This window comes from Amblyraja radiata, chromosome 6 (genome assembly GCF_010909765.2).
Source record: "Amblyraja radiata isolate CabotCenter1 chromosome 6, sAmbRad1.1.pri, whole genome shotgun sequence".
Classification (NCBI taxonomy): domain Eukaryota; kingdom Metazoa; phylum Chordata; class Chondrichthyes; order Rajiformes; family Rajidae; genus Amblyraja; species Amblyraja radiata.
Window position 1 is genome coordinate 46,819,838 of NC_045961.1, and position 16,685 is coordinate 46,836,522.

At 41.6% G+C, this 16,685-nt stretch overlaps 1 protein-coding gene across 1 annotated transcript in view; it reads left to right on the forward strand.

Annotated features, from left to right (window-relative positions):
- Positions 1-16,685, forward strand: part of atm (ATM serine/threonine kinase) — a 183,993-nt gene that overhangs the window by 126,180 nt on the left and 41,128 nt on the right. Inside the window, 10 exon segments of the mRNA XM_033023432.1 lie at positions 2,398-2,530; positions 3,361-3,456; positions 6,136-6,307; positions 7,315-7,465; positions 8,005-8,181; positions 8,887-9,064; positions 11,848-11,935; positions 12,288-12,446; positions 14,888-14,996; positions 16,270-16,358. Of these exon segments, the coding sequence (XP_032879323.1) occupies positions 2,398-2,530; positions 3,361-3,456; positions 6,136-6,307; positions 7,315-7,465; positions 8,005-8,181; positions 8,887-9,064; positions 11,848-11,935; positions 12,288-12,446; positions 14,888-14,996; positions 16,270-16,358 (1,352 nt within the window).

Here is a 16,685-nt window from a genome sequence, read left to right on the forward strand (position 1 = left end):
GGCAGGCAGCATCTCTGGAGAGAAGGAATGAGTGACGTTTCGGGTCGAGATCCTTCTTCAGACTGAGAGTCATGGGAGAGGGAAACTAGAGATATGTGGAAGGATAAGGTGTGAAAATATAAGATCAAAGCAGATAACAAATAAGGAAATGGTTCATTGTAAGCTATATTGAAGTTGACATTGCGGCATACAATCAGTAGCATTTAATCAGGAAGACAGGAGAACGAGGATGTGGAGGGATGCAGATAGAGGGAAAGCAAGGGTTACTTGAAGTTGGAGAAATCAATATTCATACCGCTGGGTTGTAAGCTGCCCAAGTGAAATATGAGTTGCTGTTCCTCCAATTTCCTACAGCTTTTTGAGTATGCATTGCCACTCGGTAAAATCCTGTCAACTTTCTTTATATCTTCTGAATTTCTTGGCATTAACATAGTCAATGACCAAAAAAGACACAAAGTGCTAGAGACTCAAAGTTAGTGAGTCGGGCATCATTCCTGGAGAACAAGTAAGGTGATGTTTCGTGTCCGGACTCTTCTAAAGTCCGAAGAAAGATCTCGAGCCAAAATGGTGCCTATCAATGTTTTCCAGAGATGCTACTGACTTACTCCGGCACTTTGTGTCTTTTTGTCACACCAACATCTGCAGTTCCTTGTGTGTACCTTATATCTATAGGCAATGTCCAGACAGCCATGCACTTTGCAGAATGGCCACTTACACTGACTTCTGTTGGAACTAATATTGCTTCTTTTATTGGTTCCTGCTAGAAAGATTATAGATTGGACTGTTCTTGTATTTATTAAATTGAGAATTTTCAAACAAATTCTTAATAAGTTGGAGAGCAGTGGTGCAGCGGTAGAGCTGCTGCCTTACTGTGCCAGAGACCCGGGCTCGATCCTGACTATGGGTGCTGTCTGTATGGAATTTGTACATTTTCCCTATGACCCCGTGGGTTTTCTCCGGGAGCCGGTTCTGTTTCCCCCCCACACTCCAAAAGTTTGTAGGTTCCTAGTGTGCAGGATAGTGCTAGTGTAAGTTGTGATCACTGGTCAGCGCGGTCTCGGTGGGCCAAAGGGCCTGTTTCAGTGCTGTATCTCTGGTCTAAAGAAGATGAGATCAATTAAAGAGCAAGAAGAGGGAAAAACTGCAAAAAAAGAAACATACTATGGCATGTTACCACAAAACAAATTAAAATTTCTTTTGCATCCTACGCAGTCAAATCATTCCATTTATGAGTACAATCAAATCATACACAAGTACAATAGATACTGCAAGGAGAAATGTAAACAGAGCAAGATATAGTACAACAGAAAATGCAGACAAAAATAAAGTGCAAGGGCTGCAATTAGGTAGTTGGAGAATCAGAATTGCACACCTAGTTTGTGAGAAGTCCGTTCAGTAGTTTACTAACCGTGGCGAAGAAACTGTTCCTCAATCTGGTGCTATGGAAATGGCACTATTATCAGACAATTGAACGGATCTAACATAAACTAAGGATGTAGTCCTGATCTCCCAATCCCGGCCCTTGCACGTATTTTGTTTTAATCTGCATTATCTCTTGGCTCTAATACTATATTCTGCGCTGTTTATTTTTCACTTTGCAGTACCCGTTGTACTTGTGTGATTTTCATTGTACTCGTGTATAATATGATTTGACTGAATAACACACAAAGCAGTTTTCAAAGTATCTTGATACACATGACAGTAATAAACTGATAATAATTTGCCAATTAATTATTTTGTGGGAGAGAAATGTTTGAAGTAGTGATATTGACCAGGACACGATAAAACTCTTTGCTTTTCTTTGAATGCACCATGTCACTGTGCATATAGATGTATAGAGCCTCAGCTCAACCTAATCAATAAGACTTCACATCTGATAATGCAACAAACCATCGATGCTGAATTGAAATTTCAGCCAACATTATCCACTCAAGTCCACTCTGGCATTTGAATCCATGTATTTCTGGGTGCTAATGTTTACAGGACTTGGAAACTTGAGATTTAGATGCGTGTGGTTGGTAAAGGGAAATAAATATTGGAAGAAGTGAGCTGAATTTCATGTTATGAAAGAACAAATCAAACAGGGCTGAAATCAATGAAGTCTAGAACACCAGAAGGACAAAGAAGCGGAAGACAATGAAGGACGGTAAACATGAAGCATCCAAATAACTAAGTTCAAAGACTAGAGGAACTGTATTCACAGACAATGACACAAAAGACTAATGGAAATAGAAATAACAGGCCATAAATAAGAGATTACAGAAACACAGACTTAATTCCCTGGAGAACAGAAGAAGTTTGATAACAGAAAATGAGGTAGAAGTCAATTGTAGAAGAAAAAATAAGGTGATTATAAGTTTATGTTTTACTTTACCTACTTTCTTTTTTCTTTTTCAGGAAATCAATCACTTCCTCTCAGTCAATTCCTGCGATTCCTTGCCCTTGACTAGGCTTGTGGGATTAAATGATCTAAAAAAACAACTAGCACTTCATAAAGAGGACACTAAAATCCTGCTAAAAGAATGCCAAGGTAACTTGATAGTATCTTAATGTATAAAGATCCTGGCAACAGTACATGAAAATTTTATTTCAACAGAGCACAATCGTGTTAAAAACAAGCTGTAAAATTGAGCTGCACTTCACTAAATCTTTCTTGCAGATAAATGTTGCAGTATCAACATATTGAACCGACTGCACCACTGTTATAATAGGCTAAATTAGATGGTGTGCATTAAACCTGCTGTTTATAGTAGGAATTTTCTCCAAATTGTTAAATTAATTAATTAAACAAATTGGAATAAAGGGATTTTATAAGGCAAGAAGAAGGCATATGTTTGCTACCCACCCTTGCCTTCCTCTACCCCGGCCCCAAGCCTCTTTGGTTCCTAGCCATAGAAGGTTGGAACTTTGCCACGCGACTCAACTCAATAAGGAATCTAGTCCCAGAGCAGTATTGCCCTCCCAGGAGATTCGGCAAGTGCCCTCTGAGTGGTTAGGTTTGCTTATCTTATCCTTCTGTCAAAACTTGGTAAACCACTCAGATCATACGACATGTTAATGTAGATAGCAGCTTTAACCTCCCAATCCAAGTTCAATCCTTAGTTTTATTTGTTGTATCAGGGGACTCGAGAAAGTGTGTACATTTCCTTTCTTAAAATGAAAAGATGCCTTTCTCAGTGTTGTGGATGGCTGAATTTCCACCATTCCAATAGGACTGCATTATGAATGTACAATTGTAATGTGTGCATACTTTATATCATACATTTTAGTACAAACGGTGGAAGTTTCTGTAGCTATTATTTTAAAGATTACAAGCTATACTGTTAGACTTGATTTAATACATTTCTAAAATGTCTTCAGATGATCCAGAGTCCAGTGTCCTTGTGAAACTAGTCGTGAATCTTCTGCAATTGTGCAAGTCTGCTATCTGTCACCCTGCTGGAAAAGATATATTGGGTGAGTGCTTAATCTGCTTGTGATTCAATGTGTGGGAGAAAAAAACATGATTCTCAGTCTTCATAGAGAATAGCAACGCATTAGAAAACTAGAAACTCTTCCTTTCAGAAGTGACACTTTAGATTTACGGACTAATTTTTCTTGTATTTTAAATGTTTTTAATTGAGCAAATGGACACTGGCTCATTTATATAAATGGCAATTTTAGGACTGGAAATGTTTCTTAGTAAAGCGTTATCAACCCACACTGAAACCAATAACCTAGAAAACATTAAGGAACAAATGGATATTGTTAAGGGGTTTTAGTGCCTTTCGGTCTGAATAAACAAATATCATCAAACAAAAACTTCCACTGTGTAGCTCTTTTAACATACTAATATTTGAAACACACATCACAGGACCACAATCCAGCAAACCAATACCTCCCAGCTGAGTTCAAAAGTGACAAATGGATTGGGATTTAAAACGTGGTTCATGGGATGGAAAACCCAGCCTGAACTGGCAGAATGTTCAGTTGATATAAGAATCCTATCCAGAATTAGTTTGAGCCATTCCTCTCCAATTCCTGCTTAAATTAGTCTTCATCATTAAATAAAGGACAATTAACCCTGAGCAAAACACAAAGTGCTGGAGCTACTCAGTTGGCCAAGCAGCATTTTTTTTTTTTGGTTTAGTTTAGAAATAAAGCATGGAAACAAGCCCTTCGGCCCACTGAGTCTGCGCTAATCATTAACACTATCCTACACACATTAACACTATCCTACACACACTAGGGGCAATTTACAATTTTACCGAAGCCAATTAATCTACAAACCTGTATGTCTTTGAAGTGTGCGAGGAATCGGAAGCACCCGGAGAAAACCCATGCGGTCAAAGGGAGAACGTACAAACTCCGTACAGACAGCACCCGTGGTCAGGTTCGAACCCGGGTCTCTGGAGCTGTAAGGCAGCAACTCTACCGCTGTTCCACCCTGCTGTGAAGGGAATAAACATATGATGTTTTGGGTCTGGACTCTTCTACAGATTGAAGAAGGGTCCCGCCTAAAACGACTGTCCAATCCCTCCACAGATGCTGCTTGACCTGCTGTATTCCTCAACACTTTGTGTTTTGCTCAAGATTCCAGTTCCTTCTATCTCTGAGCCAACTCACATTTTAATGACTGGTGTAGAAAATGGCATGTGTTTGAAATTGGGGTTGGTGTGCATCTGATCAAACAGTATTCTATTCCAGAGCCACTTGATAATAGTCTGATGAATGGTCTCGACCTGAAACATCACCCATTCCTTCTCTCCAGAGATGCTGCTTGTCCTGCTGAGTTACTCCAGTATTTTGGGTCTATCTTCACTTGATAATACCGTTGTATGTAAACATTGGAGAAGATAATTTCCCTTGAACCTGTTACATTACAAGTTTAGCAAGTTGCAATTTGGTGTCCACCTTTGATGTGTTAGTCAATTCATTATGAAAACCTTCAAAGCAGTGTATTGCACCGGAAGTGGCGGCGCTGTTGAACGGCTGCGGTTCGCCTGCAGTCCGTCTGTCTTTACTTTTTTGTTGTTGTTTTTTTTGTCTTGTTTTAGTTAATTTTTTGGTTATTAGGTTGTGTTATGTGTGGGGGGAGGGGCTGAAACATGGTTTTCTGTCTCTCCCTTCGGGGGAATGCGACTCTTCTGTCGTATCCCCCCTTCTCTGCCTCCGTCTGCGCTGAGGCCTAATGGCGGAGCTGGCGGCCTCCAACCTGCGACCGACCTCGAGGCTCCGGAGGCAGAGCCAGCCAGGACTCACCAACGCGAGGCTGGTCGACTTCGGAGCTGTGGCGGCGCTCCAGTGGCAGCGGCACGACTCAGGGCTGAGACGGTGCTCCGGTGAGGGCGGCCAGGCTCGGGGCTGAGACGGTGCTCCGGTGAGGGCGGCCAGGCTCGGGGCTGAGACGGCGCTCCGGTGAGGGCGGCCCGGCGTGGGGCTGGGACGGCGCTCCGGTGAGGGCGGCCCGGCGTGGGGCTGGGACGGCGCTCCGGTGAGGGCGGCCCGGCGTGGGGCTGGGACGGCGCTCCGGTGAGGGCGGCTCGGGACTGAGACGGTGCTCGGTGAGGATGGCCCGGCTCGGGGCTGAGACGGTGCTCCGGTGGCTGAGGTGGCGTTCCGGCGGCGGCGACATGAATCCGAGGCTCGGCCGCGGGCCAGTGGACGACATCGTTGGGAGCTCACAGGTCACAGGCTGGTGCCTGTTTTCCGGAGCTCCCACGGCAACAGCTGCGTCCGCTGGACTGGAGGGCGGCTGCTTCGACCACCCGGGCCGCGGAGCTTGAACCGGCCCGATCGCGGAGCTCGGTTGAGCCGCGGGACTGACTACCATCGCCCGGTGGGGTAACAACATATCGCCTCAGCGCAGAGGGAGAATGAGGAGGGAAGAGACAGTAACCTTAAGACTTTTGCCTCCATCATAGTGAGGAGTTGCCTGGTGAACTCACTGTGGTGGACGTTAATTTGTGTTTATTGTGTGTTTTGTTGTTTATTATTATATGTATGGCTGCAGGCAACGACATTTCGTTCAGACCGAAAGGTCTGAATGACAAATAAAGGATCTAATCTAATCTAATCTAGGTTCTGGATTATTTAGTTTGCAGCAATTATTATTTGAATATATCCTTGAGGTTTACATTCATTTTGTTATTTCAGAAGCTGCAGGCAAGTGCTTTGGAGAAATGGGTCCAATTGACTTTTCCACCATTGCTTTACAAAACAAGAAAGATGAATTTCATTTCAAGGCGTCAGAAGTTTTGAAAGAAAATGATTCTAAATTGGTTTGCATTCTCCTCGGTGTAATTAATAATGCTCTCATTGACCAATGGTGAGTTTATGCATGTTTTGTAATGAAGCAAAGAGCAAAAAAAAGGCCTTGCAGATCACTATAGTCTGCATTACATATACCCTTTAAAGTGAATTTGTGTGAATCATTATATTTATTGCACAGAATATTATTTGTATACAGTTTTGTAGCATCATATCAGCAAAATGCACACAGCGGTTTTAATTAGGCTTGCTTATGCGTGATTTTGTTGAAGAGTTTATTGCATACTTCCATGTACATGTACATATAACTCCCAGATAAAATCTCGATTATCCCTTGTAGATGTTGCATTGTGACTATTCATCCTGTGTTGGAAGTAATAGTCTAAAATTTCAGCTGCAATGTCCATTTGGCAGCTCGAAATTATGTTCTAATCTTTCACTACAGGTTACAGGAGAAGGGTGGAAGTTGCTTTGCTAAAAAATGAGTTTTTTTTCCATAACGTGATACATGTCATCTGCAAGTTGGAAAAAAAAAGTTGTTTTGATTTATTAATTTTTTCCACATAAATTCCATGAGAGTAAATTCCATGAGAGCAAAGTTTAATCCGTAAATCAATTTTTGGGGTAATTTAAGAATTGGAGGAGCAATCGGCCCTGGTTCAAAGTGAACCCAGACTAAACTTGCCCAGTTAATCCAGTTCAAAGTGAGCGATAGATTATGTTCAAGAAGGAACTGCAGATGCTGGAAAATCGAAGGTAGACAAAATTGCTGGAGAAACTCAGCGGGTGCGGCAGCATCTATGGAGCGAAGGAAATAGGCAACGTTTCGGGCTGAAACCCTTCTTCAGACTTTGCTGTCGCACCCGCTGAGTTTCTCCAGTAATTTTGTCTACGAGTGATAGATTATTTTGGGCATATTGCAGTTCCATCAAAGGAATGTAATTTGTTCATTTTCAGGTACTATTGGTTTAGAAGAGCGCATAGAGTCAAGAGATGTGAACAAAAATTATTGTAATTTTACTGATTGCTTTTACATAATCTAGCCTTCCTGTTCTTTTCTGCCAGTATTGATGTTCGCTTTGCAGCTGCTAAATGTGCAAAGAACATACTTGCCACCCAAACAGGCCACCAATTCTGGGAGTTAAGTAAGAATGAACCCAATGTTCCTGATCCCATGTTGATGTATTTACAACCTTTCCGAACACCCAGAATGAAGGTAATTATCCCTGAACACAGCAAAGCATCATATTCACTGTGTAGATGCAGAATAACAATCTTATCTGAAGCTACATCTTAGCTAATGTGCAGATAATAGCTCCACTGCTAAACTATCTATTTTAGTATCATGCTATTGCCTTTCATATAACCTGCTTCCGTCTGTCTTAAGTTTTCTGATTTTTTTTTTTAGCAGTTATTGTGATAATGTTTTAAAAAATTTTAAATATGTCACATCGTTCTTTTTGGCTCTGGTACTAACGCTAGAGTTAAATTCTCCTCTGTCAACTTGGTCTTTCTTTTCTACTGTTCATCATTTTTCTAATGGATGAAATAATTATTTCATGGTTTTGAACACTTTTTGTTGTATATTTAACCTTACCCGTTGCCAAAATGCAACTCCTTTTCTTAAAAAAATGACTTTATCCTCTAACCTTTCGCATTCATCTGTGATTCTGTCGTGTGTCTTTCCTGTAATAAAACCATTATTAAAATCTTTTCAATAAAACCACTGTGTAAACCTATGATTTGTTGACATAGGTTCCTGAGCTGCTAGCAGACAGCAGATCCAGTCCTTCTGAAACTCTTGATGACAGCAGTTTGTGGATACCTCAGGGTGTAAACCATGACACATGGTTGAAAACACTAACCTGTAAACTATTAGACAGTGGAGGTGTGAGGAGTGAAGTTCTACAGTTAATAAAGTCACTATGTGAGGTAATCTGGTACTTTTTTAATTCTCCAGATTTGTTTTTGTGCCTTTGCTTGAAATTTATATTTAAACATTAACAGTGTACCAATGCAACCAACATTGTTGACTGCTCAGTCTGAGTGGCCCCTGCACTCTAATCAGATTATTAAATATTTCTGTATACATTAGGAATTGTTTTCTTTATTTCATTACATTTGTGGATTTTGAGTAACATCATGGCCAAAAATGACACAAGGTGCTGGAATAACTCATCAGATCAGAAGTGAGTCTGAAGAAGGGACCCAACCAGAAACGTCACCTCTCTGTGTTCTCCAGAGATGCTGCCTGACTTGCTGAGTTACTCTGACACTTTGTGTCTTTTTTGAAAAAAACACCATCTGCAATTCCTTGTGTCTAATGTAGTGACTATTTTGTTGGGGAGTTTGAAAGAAGCTAGTACCCAGTTACAAACTAAATAGCCAGGTTGTTTGGAATCACTTATTCCAGTTACATCACGAGCACAACCTCTAGTTTTTCTCTATTATCAATTTATCTTTTCTCTTTAGATTTAGCAAAACGAAGAACTGGTAGGCTTCAATAAAAAATAATGTTTTGGAACTTATAGTTGGAATTGAATTTGAAGCTTTTAAAAAGCTATCTGCCAAGTTTAAACGTTGTACATTATAACCTCGAATTTGATTTTGTTCATGTTTGTTATCTTGTTTCATCAGGTGAAGGCTGACTTCTGCCAGATGATTCTTCCATACTTGATCCATGATATTCTCCTTCATGACAATAACAGTTGCTGGCAGGGGTTGTTATCTAACCACATTCAAAGTTTCTTTAATGTGTGCTGTAGAATGGGACCAAGCTCTAGCAGATCCACCACACCAGCCATTATTGACTCAGGTAATGGATTTTACACAAGTCCACTGAAAAAGTATTTCAATAAGCATTTCAATTTGATGGTGTTGTACATCAGTTTGTCTAAAATTATTTTGGAAAGTAAGTCTTACTTTGGAAAGTAAGAATGTATGAAACCTCAGATAATTAGCTAATAGTTCAGCCCAACTAGCCCACACTCATGCCCACTACTTGCCCACCATCATGTCCCATCTACACTAGTCCCACCTACCAGCATAAGCCCGTATTCCTCTAACCTATCCTATCTATGTACCTGTCTAAATATTTCTTAAACGTTGGGATAGTACCTGCCTCAACTACCTCCTCCAGCAGCTCGTTCCATACACCCACCACCCTCACCTTAAACCTCCCTTCTGTTCTCGATTCCCCAACTCTGGGCAAGAGACTCTGTGCGTTTACCCAATCTATTCCTCTCATGATTTTGTAATAATGCCTGTCCCTTTGGTATTTCCACCACTGAGCCATTAATTTGGATCATTGTCTTCAGTATATTTCTTAAATAAAATATTTTTTTCATTGGATCATTTTCTGAATTTAATATAATGTGGTAGTTCCACATAGATTGTCTATCTGTTCAAGCTGAATACTTAAATTTTGTTTTGTGAGCATATTGAATGGCAGAGCAAACTCAATGGGCCGAATGACCTAATTCTGCTCCTATGTTTTATAATGATCATATCTAACCTTTTGAATATTCTACCATCCCTCCGATTGTTTTAGCAATACTAGTCCTATGTTTGTTACAGCCTCTTTCAGACCGTAGCTAACTTTGGATCTGCCTTTTTGAGATTTAAAATACTACCAGTGCACGGGGCAATCCATTATTCCTTTTTTGATGCCCCACAGCATACTTCTGAAGCAAACAATCTTTTCTGAAATCTGGCATGCAAAAAGATTACCAGACAAGCAGGAAAAGATTCAATATGCTCAAAACCTCCTTTAAAAAAAAAATCATACATCTCCACCGTCTGCTGGGAATCCCTGCCCAGTGTGCAATTGCAGAACTGCACAGATTAACCATGTACTGTGCCACGCATTCGTTGCCTCATCTGCGTAACAATATATGGTTCTCACATTGGCCTCTTCAATTAAATCAGAACCCACAAGCAAGTGGAAGTAAGTGACCCTTGATCTCCAGTGACTGCCTAAGTAGAAACTATAGGACATAGAACTTCTCCCCTTAGCTCTGTACTTTCCACTAATATTTCTGAGTAAGTAAAGTTCTCTATGATGTTGCAATTTTCTCCACTTTAACAGTATCTCTGTATATAGATTCTCATTTTACTCTCACACTGACAGTATTAGCCTCTTATCGTCAAAGCAACAACAGAAATATTTCTATTTTTTCTAATTAACTCCAGGAAAAAGCTCCATCATTTAAAAATACTCCATTAATAATATCTTCATCTTTTCAGTTTCCTCTTTCCTCTGAAAACATTTCAGTTTTCATCCCCTCTGCTCCACCAAATTTGCACTTCATTGTTCCTCTGCCTTCTGAAGTTCCTTCAAGGAAAGTATGGCAGTGACTGTCATTCAACATTAATTTCTCACTCTCAAGTATGGCTAAAGTACCATATTGGCATCAGTATGGTAGGGATCTTTTTTATCTTCTGATGAATCAAAGTTTACGCCTTGAGAAAGCATTTCTGATAATCACACGTTTTCTGAATAGTAGTGAGTATAATCAAAAGACGACACAAAGTGCTGGAGTAGCTCAGCGAGTCAGGCAGCCTATCTGGAGAACATGGATAGGTGACGTTTCGGGTCTGGCCTTTCTGTAGACTGATTGTGGTGGCGGGAGGTAAAAGCTGGAAGAGAGGACAAAGCCTGGCGAGTGATAGGTGGATACAGGTGAGGGGAGTTTTCGAAAGGCAGATGGTTGGCCAAAGGCCAGACATGAAAAGGCAAAAGGTGTGAGATAAGGATGGAAGTGCAAATTGTGAAGCCAGAAGAAGAAATAAAGATGGAAGGGAAGGGGAGAAATGGGTGCGAGTCCAGGTTGGCTACTGGGAAGAGAGGGAGGGGGTGGGGGAGGCGATGGAGAATGGGGGTGTTGTTTTGTGGGTTAAGAGCCTGTCCCACTTAGGCAAATTTTTTTTTAGGTGACTAGGCTGTCACCGTGTGTCGCCTGTATGGTCGTGAGTAGCTCCTCAGCCGCCCAAAGTGTCGTAGAGTTTTTCTGGTCACCACTGGATTTTGAAATGTTCAAAGAAAATTTGGTGACAGTAGGCTTGACGCCAATGAGTGTAGCTCGACTTCTCCTGATGTAGGTGCTGTCGTAGGTTGTCGCCAGGATGACGTAGATTGTCGCCAGGTGACTTCGGTTGTCGCCAGGTGCTGACTTTGGTGAATTCCATTGGCTACTACCTACGTCAACCGGCGACAGGTACCGGCGACTGAATTGTCTTCAGTTGTCGCCGACAGGGTCGTAGCTTGTCGGAGCTTGTAGACGTAGGTTGTTGTAGGTGTGGTCGTATGTGGACATCCTAATGAGTCGCCGGTTGTCGGTAGCTTGACTTCGACTAGGTGGTAGGTTGTTGTAGCTCGTCGTAGACATTGTCGTAGGGGGGTCCAGTTACCGGTTTTTCGGCGACCTGCTACGACTATGACAGTCGCCGAAAAAATCACCTAAGTTGGACAGGCCCTTTAGTCACCGAAAAGTAGAGAATTCAATGTTCACAAACAATCTAGTTGTGAAAGTGGTTACATTTTATATGAAGCTTTTTCTGTATTCCCATTTGTTAACCCAGTTTTTATTATTTTGTCAGAAACGGACAGCCTTCCCCACGGATCTATGGATAAGACCTCTCGGCGCACAATGCTGGCTGTGGTCGATTATCTGCGCAAGCAAAAAAGGTTTCAACAAAATTTGTTCATATTCTTTTAATTTACGTAGCAGATGATGCTGAATTGTCACAACAGATCATTCAGCATCTGAAGAAGAAAAGTAGGTTAGCAAAAAAAGCTGCAACTCTTCATAAGAATTCAAGTCCCTATGAGTATTGGTGAATGGTTGCATCTTGCCTTGTTTATCAGACTGTTACTGGAATGAATAACCTGAACACAGTGATTTTATTTTAATGTTGCATCAATACTATCACATTTTTCAAGTTGATACAGCATATTTAATTTAGTTTAATTTTAAATGTTTGAAATTAAGTCAAGAGAAAACTTTTATTTTTGATATTTGATATTTTTCTAATTTCAGACATCAGCTGAGCACTGTATGGGATGACAACTTCTGGCTGGATCTGAATTATTTGGAGGTTGCTTTGACAGCCCAGTCATGTGCAGCTCACTTTACAGCCTTGCTTTATGCAGAAATCTATGCTGATAAAATCAGATCTGACGAGGAAGAGTTGAAACGGTACTCCCTTTAAATTGTAGCAAATCATAAAAAGTCATGTGTAGGAAGGAACTGTAGATGCTGGTTTATATTGAAGATAAACTCATTGCTGGAGTAAGTCAATGGATCAGGCAGCATCTCTGGAAAAAAAGAATGGGTGACATTTCGGATTGGAACCCTTCTTCAGTTATCTGCTATGACCTTCAGTGTGTCCACAAACCAATAACAATTTGCCCTAAAATATAAAATAGTGCCATCTTAAACTTCACCATATTTTGCAAAACTTTCACTGTGTTCTTAAATTGTCTGAAATAATATATATTTAATCAACAGCTTTCTGTTTTGATTTGACAGCTATGTGAATTTATCTGGAACCTTGTTATTTTTTTTAATGTGGAGCCTCAGCCTATAGTGAATGGATTGGGGCTCATTGTATTTTTGTTTGCTAAAGTTAGTAAACATTGAAAGAATAATAGGTTAAGATTGCAAACAAAGGATCACTAAGGGATCAACTAAGGGAGACATCTAAAAGTTAAGACCAGAACATTTTAATTATCCTTTTAAATTCTATGGCAGAGCATGAACAAAAATTGAGAGTCATAAAGTCAAACAGCATGGAAACAGGCCCTTCGGCCCAACGTCCACAACAACCAACATGTCTCATCTACACTTGCTTGCATTTGGCTCTTATCCCTCTAAACCTATCCTATCCATGTACCTATCTAAATGTTTCTTAAATGTTGTGATAGTACCTCCGGCAGCTCCTTCCATACACTCACCATCCTTTGTGGGGGAGAAAGTTACCCCTCAGTTTCTTATTAAATCTTTCTCCCCTCACTTTAAACATATGTGCTCTGGGTCTCGAGAGCTAAGTAAAACTGAAGCAGGATCACTGACTGGTAACCAGCATAACTGGAGAAATTGAGATATGCCTAATTTCTCAAAACTAAAGGTAGACACAAAATGCTGGAGTAACTCAGCGGGACAGGTAGCATCTCTTAGAGAAGGAATGGGTGATGTTTCGGGTGGAGATTCTTCTTCAGACTGATGTCAGGGGATTGGGTGGGACAGAGATAGAATGTAGTCGGAGACAGTAAGACTGGTGGGGGAACTGGGGGAAGCAGGAGGGTATACGGGGGTTGCGCGTAAGGTCATCGGGTCAAAGGGCGTGAAGCATGGAGCAGCTCAATCCATCTGGAGGACATGGCAGCCTCGGCATACACTGTTAACACACGAAACGCGTACTTTCTTACCTGTTAAAAGCTGCCAAAACGGTCAATTGTTGTGCTGTAAATAAAATGTGGAGGGTGACTGAGCGCTCTGAACCAAATGCTCTAGTATCTTTGCTCTGAACCCGAGCACCAAGGTGTAAGCGGCCGAAGGAGCGCATCCCTCGGGACAGCCCCCACTCTTTCCCCCCCCCCCCCCCGGGGTCAGCGCTGTCCGGCCACGGCCACCCTCTGCCCCGTCTCCCCCTGTGGGCCGCACTGTCACGGGCTGTGGGTCGGCAACGCACATACACGGAGCCGCAGCTCCGGGCAGCTGCAGCAGAGTTGGGGACGGTCTGTCCCTCCGCCCACCCAGAGCCACCGACACCCCGACCTCCTCCCCCCCCCCCCCCCCCCCCCAGATGCTGGGACAGAAGAAGGGCCCTCTGTGCTGGCACCAATAGTAGATGCTTACCTGCAGTTCACCGTGAGTACTCCAGTTGGCGTTGCATGGCAACATTACGGGTCACGGGTCGTGACCTCGACTGCCGTGCAACCTCCCTATGGAGAGAGGAAGAAAGCAAGGGCTATTTGAAGTTAGTGAAGTCAATGTTCATACCGCTGCACGTTGAAATGAAGTTTTGTACCCCGCGTAAAAGCTTTCATCTATCCACATCCTGAGAGTAATTTTTTTTAGTTGTCCATCTCATGCCTTCAGTAAAGTGAGCAGCACAGTGGCGCAATGATAGAGCTGCTGACCTTGCAGGAGCAGAGATCCAGGTTCGATCCTGACTACGGGTGCTGTCTGTACAGGCTTTCTACGTTCTCCCTGTGATCACGTGGGTTTTCTCTGGGTGTTACCTCCCACATTCCAAAGACGTGCAGGTTTGTAGGTTAATTGGCCTCTAAATTGTCGCTGGTGTGTAAGATAGAACTAGTGTGAATAGATGATTATTGGTGGGCTCAGACAGTGGATCGAGGGGCCTATTTCTACACTGTATCTCTAAATTAAATTAAAGGATGAAGTATGGCTTGGATTTGGGTTCCAAATGTTAATTTCCCACTCAGCCCAAACTTAATAATTTTTGATGATCAAAAATTAACCCAAAGGAATGTTTAGTGTAAAAATAAAATGTAGCAGTAGCTGCAAAACTAACATGTCAATGGTTATTTTTTGTATAACTGGTAACAAATACTTGCAAAAGATGCTTCAGTAACACAATCCATTTAAAAATAATTATTTATGGTATTCAGGAGTTCCCGCAGAGCAGCTCGCAACTTAAAGTTTGATGAAGGCAGCCAAGAACAAACAATCTCCAGCTTGAGCAGTAAAAGCAGAGAAGAAACAGGGATTAACTTACAGGTACAGAAACTTTGTAAATGGCTCTTGCATCTCCTATCTGCAACAAAGTCTCCGAGACAAAAACTTAAATGTTTATATAAGGAACTGCAGATACTGGTTTACAAAAATAAGGTTCTACACTGCCCTGCTCCATTGTGAAATCTCCTCAAGGTAGGCCGACTTTGAAGAAGTTCTCAAATGAAGAAGTGTCCCAATCCAAAAAGTCATCTCTCCATGTTCCCCATGGAGGTCAAACACCCCAGCACTCTTCTGGGAAAACAGAACTAGTGTGAACGGTGATTGTTGGTTGGGGTGGACTCGGTGGGCCAAAGGGCCTGTTTCCATTCTATATCTCTAAAACCTCATCTTATAACAGTGGAATATCTATGAATAATAGTTGACATTGGACATGTACCAGCACAGGAACAGGTCCTTCAGCCTGCAATAACCGTGCCAACATGATGCAAAGTGAAACTAATCTCCTCTGCAAGCACATGATAGGGAGCAGAAGTGAACAAGAACAGAAGTGAACAAGAACAGAAGTGAATTTACCAAGACAGAGAAGTATTCAGCATCTTCTGGGGTGAATACTTAAAATAACTACTCAACCCCGACTGTGTCCTTGACCTTGACGCCGTCCAATAGCATCTGACCTAGTCTCCACCCCTGACCAACGAGAATTTGAAGATACCAAATCCAAATGTCTCAGAAGTGGATGGTATCCTTTGCGGCTCTAAAATTTAGCAGAGAAATGTAAGTCTCACATACACCCATGTCTAGAAAAAGGAGGAAATGCCAAGATACATCATTATTGTGCCTTTAGTCATGGTAGTTACAGAGCCGTCTCCTGTAGGACGCAGGGAACATCATCACCATGGTCATCCTTAACCTTCCTACCTGTTGCTCTGTCATGTTCCTGTGATAGCTGATGTGGAAAAGTCATCACATATGAAAGAAATTTGGGAATATGCATTTTCTATTACTCAGTGAAAATATATCGTCCTCAACTCTGAGGGTCTGCCAAACAGAAGACCAATTCTCTGCTTACTATCTAGAGCAAAATCCAATATTCCATGAGGTCTCATCACCAGATCGCATACCATCAACAACCAACTCAGTCAGATAGCCTTTAACCATGTCTGTACCTTTGAATTAATAATAAACAAAAGTTTTCATAATAAATAAGGGCAATCTTTGGCAGGTCAAAAGGCTCCAGGAAATAGTATTACTGCATCAGAGAAAGTAAGTTGATAAAATATCTTGTTCGTCTTTAAGATGTTGTATTTTCCAACAGGAGCTACTGATTGAAGTCTACAGAAGTATAGGAGAACCTGATAGTTTATATGGCTGTGGTGGAGGGAAGATGTTGCACCCACTTGCCAGGTAAAACCTGAGGTTATTGATACTTCCCACTATGACTGACTGATTTAGTTACATTCTGTATTCTTTCTCCCATTATTGTCTGTAAATCCTACCATACTTAGACTTTGCAGCAGTGATAAATTCACTTCCCTGCAATTATTTTGAATTTGGTATCAAGATGTTGACGGCCCCAAGCCTAAGGTTGGGGGACATCAGAGCACAGCTTACAGGGTAGGTGTGTGGGGGATAAGGGCAGAGTCTGAATCTTGGTAGTTGGGGAAGAAATATGACCTTGGTGGGGAAAGTAGAGATGGGAATTCTGAGACAGTCATTTGATCTTGGAAGATA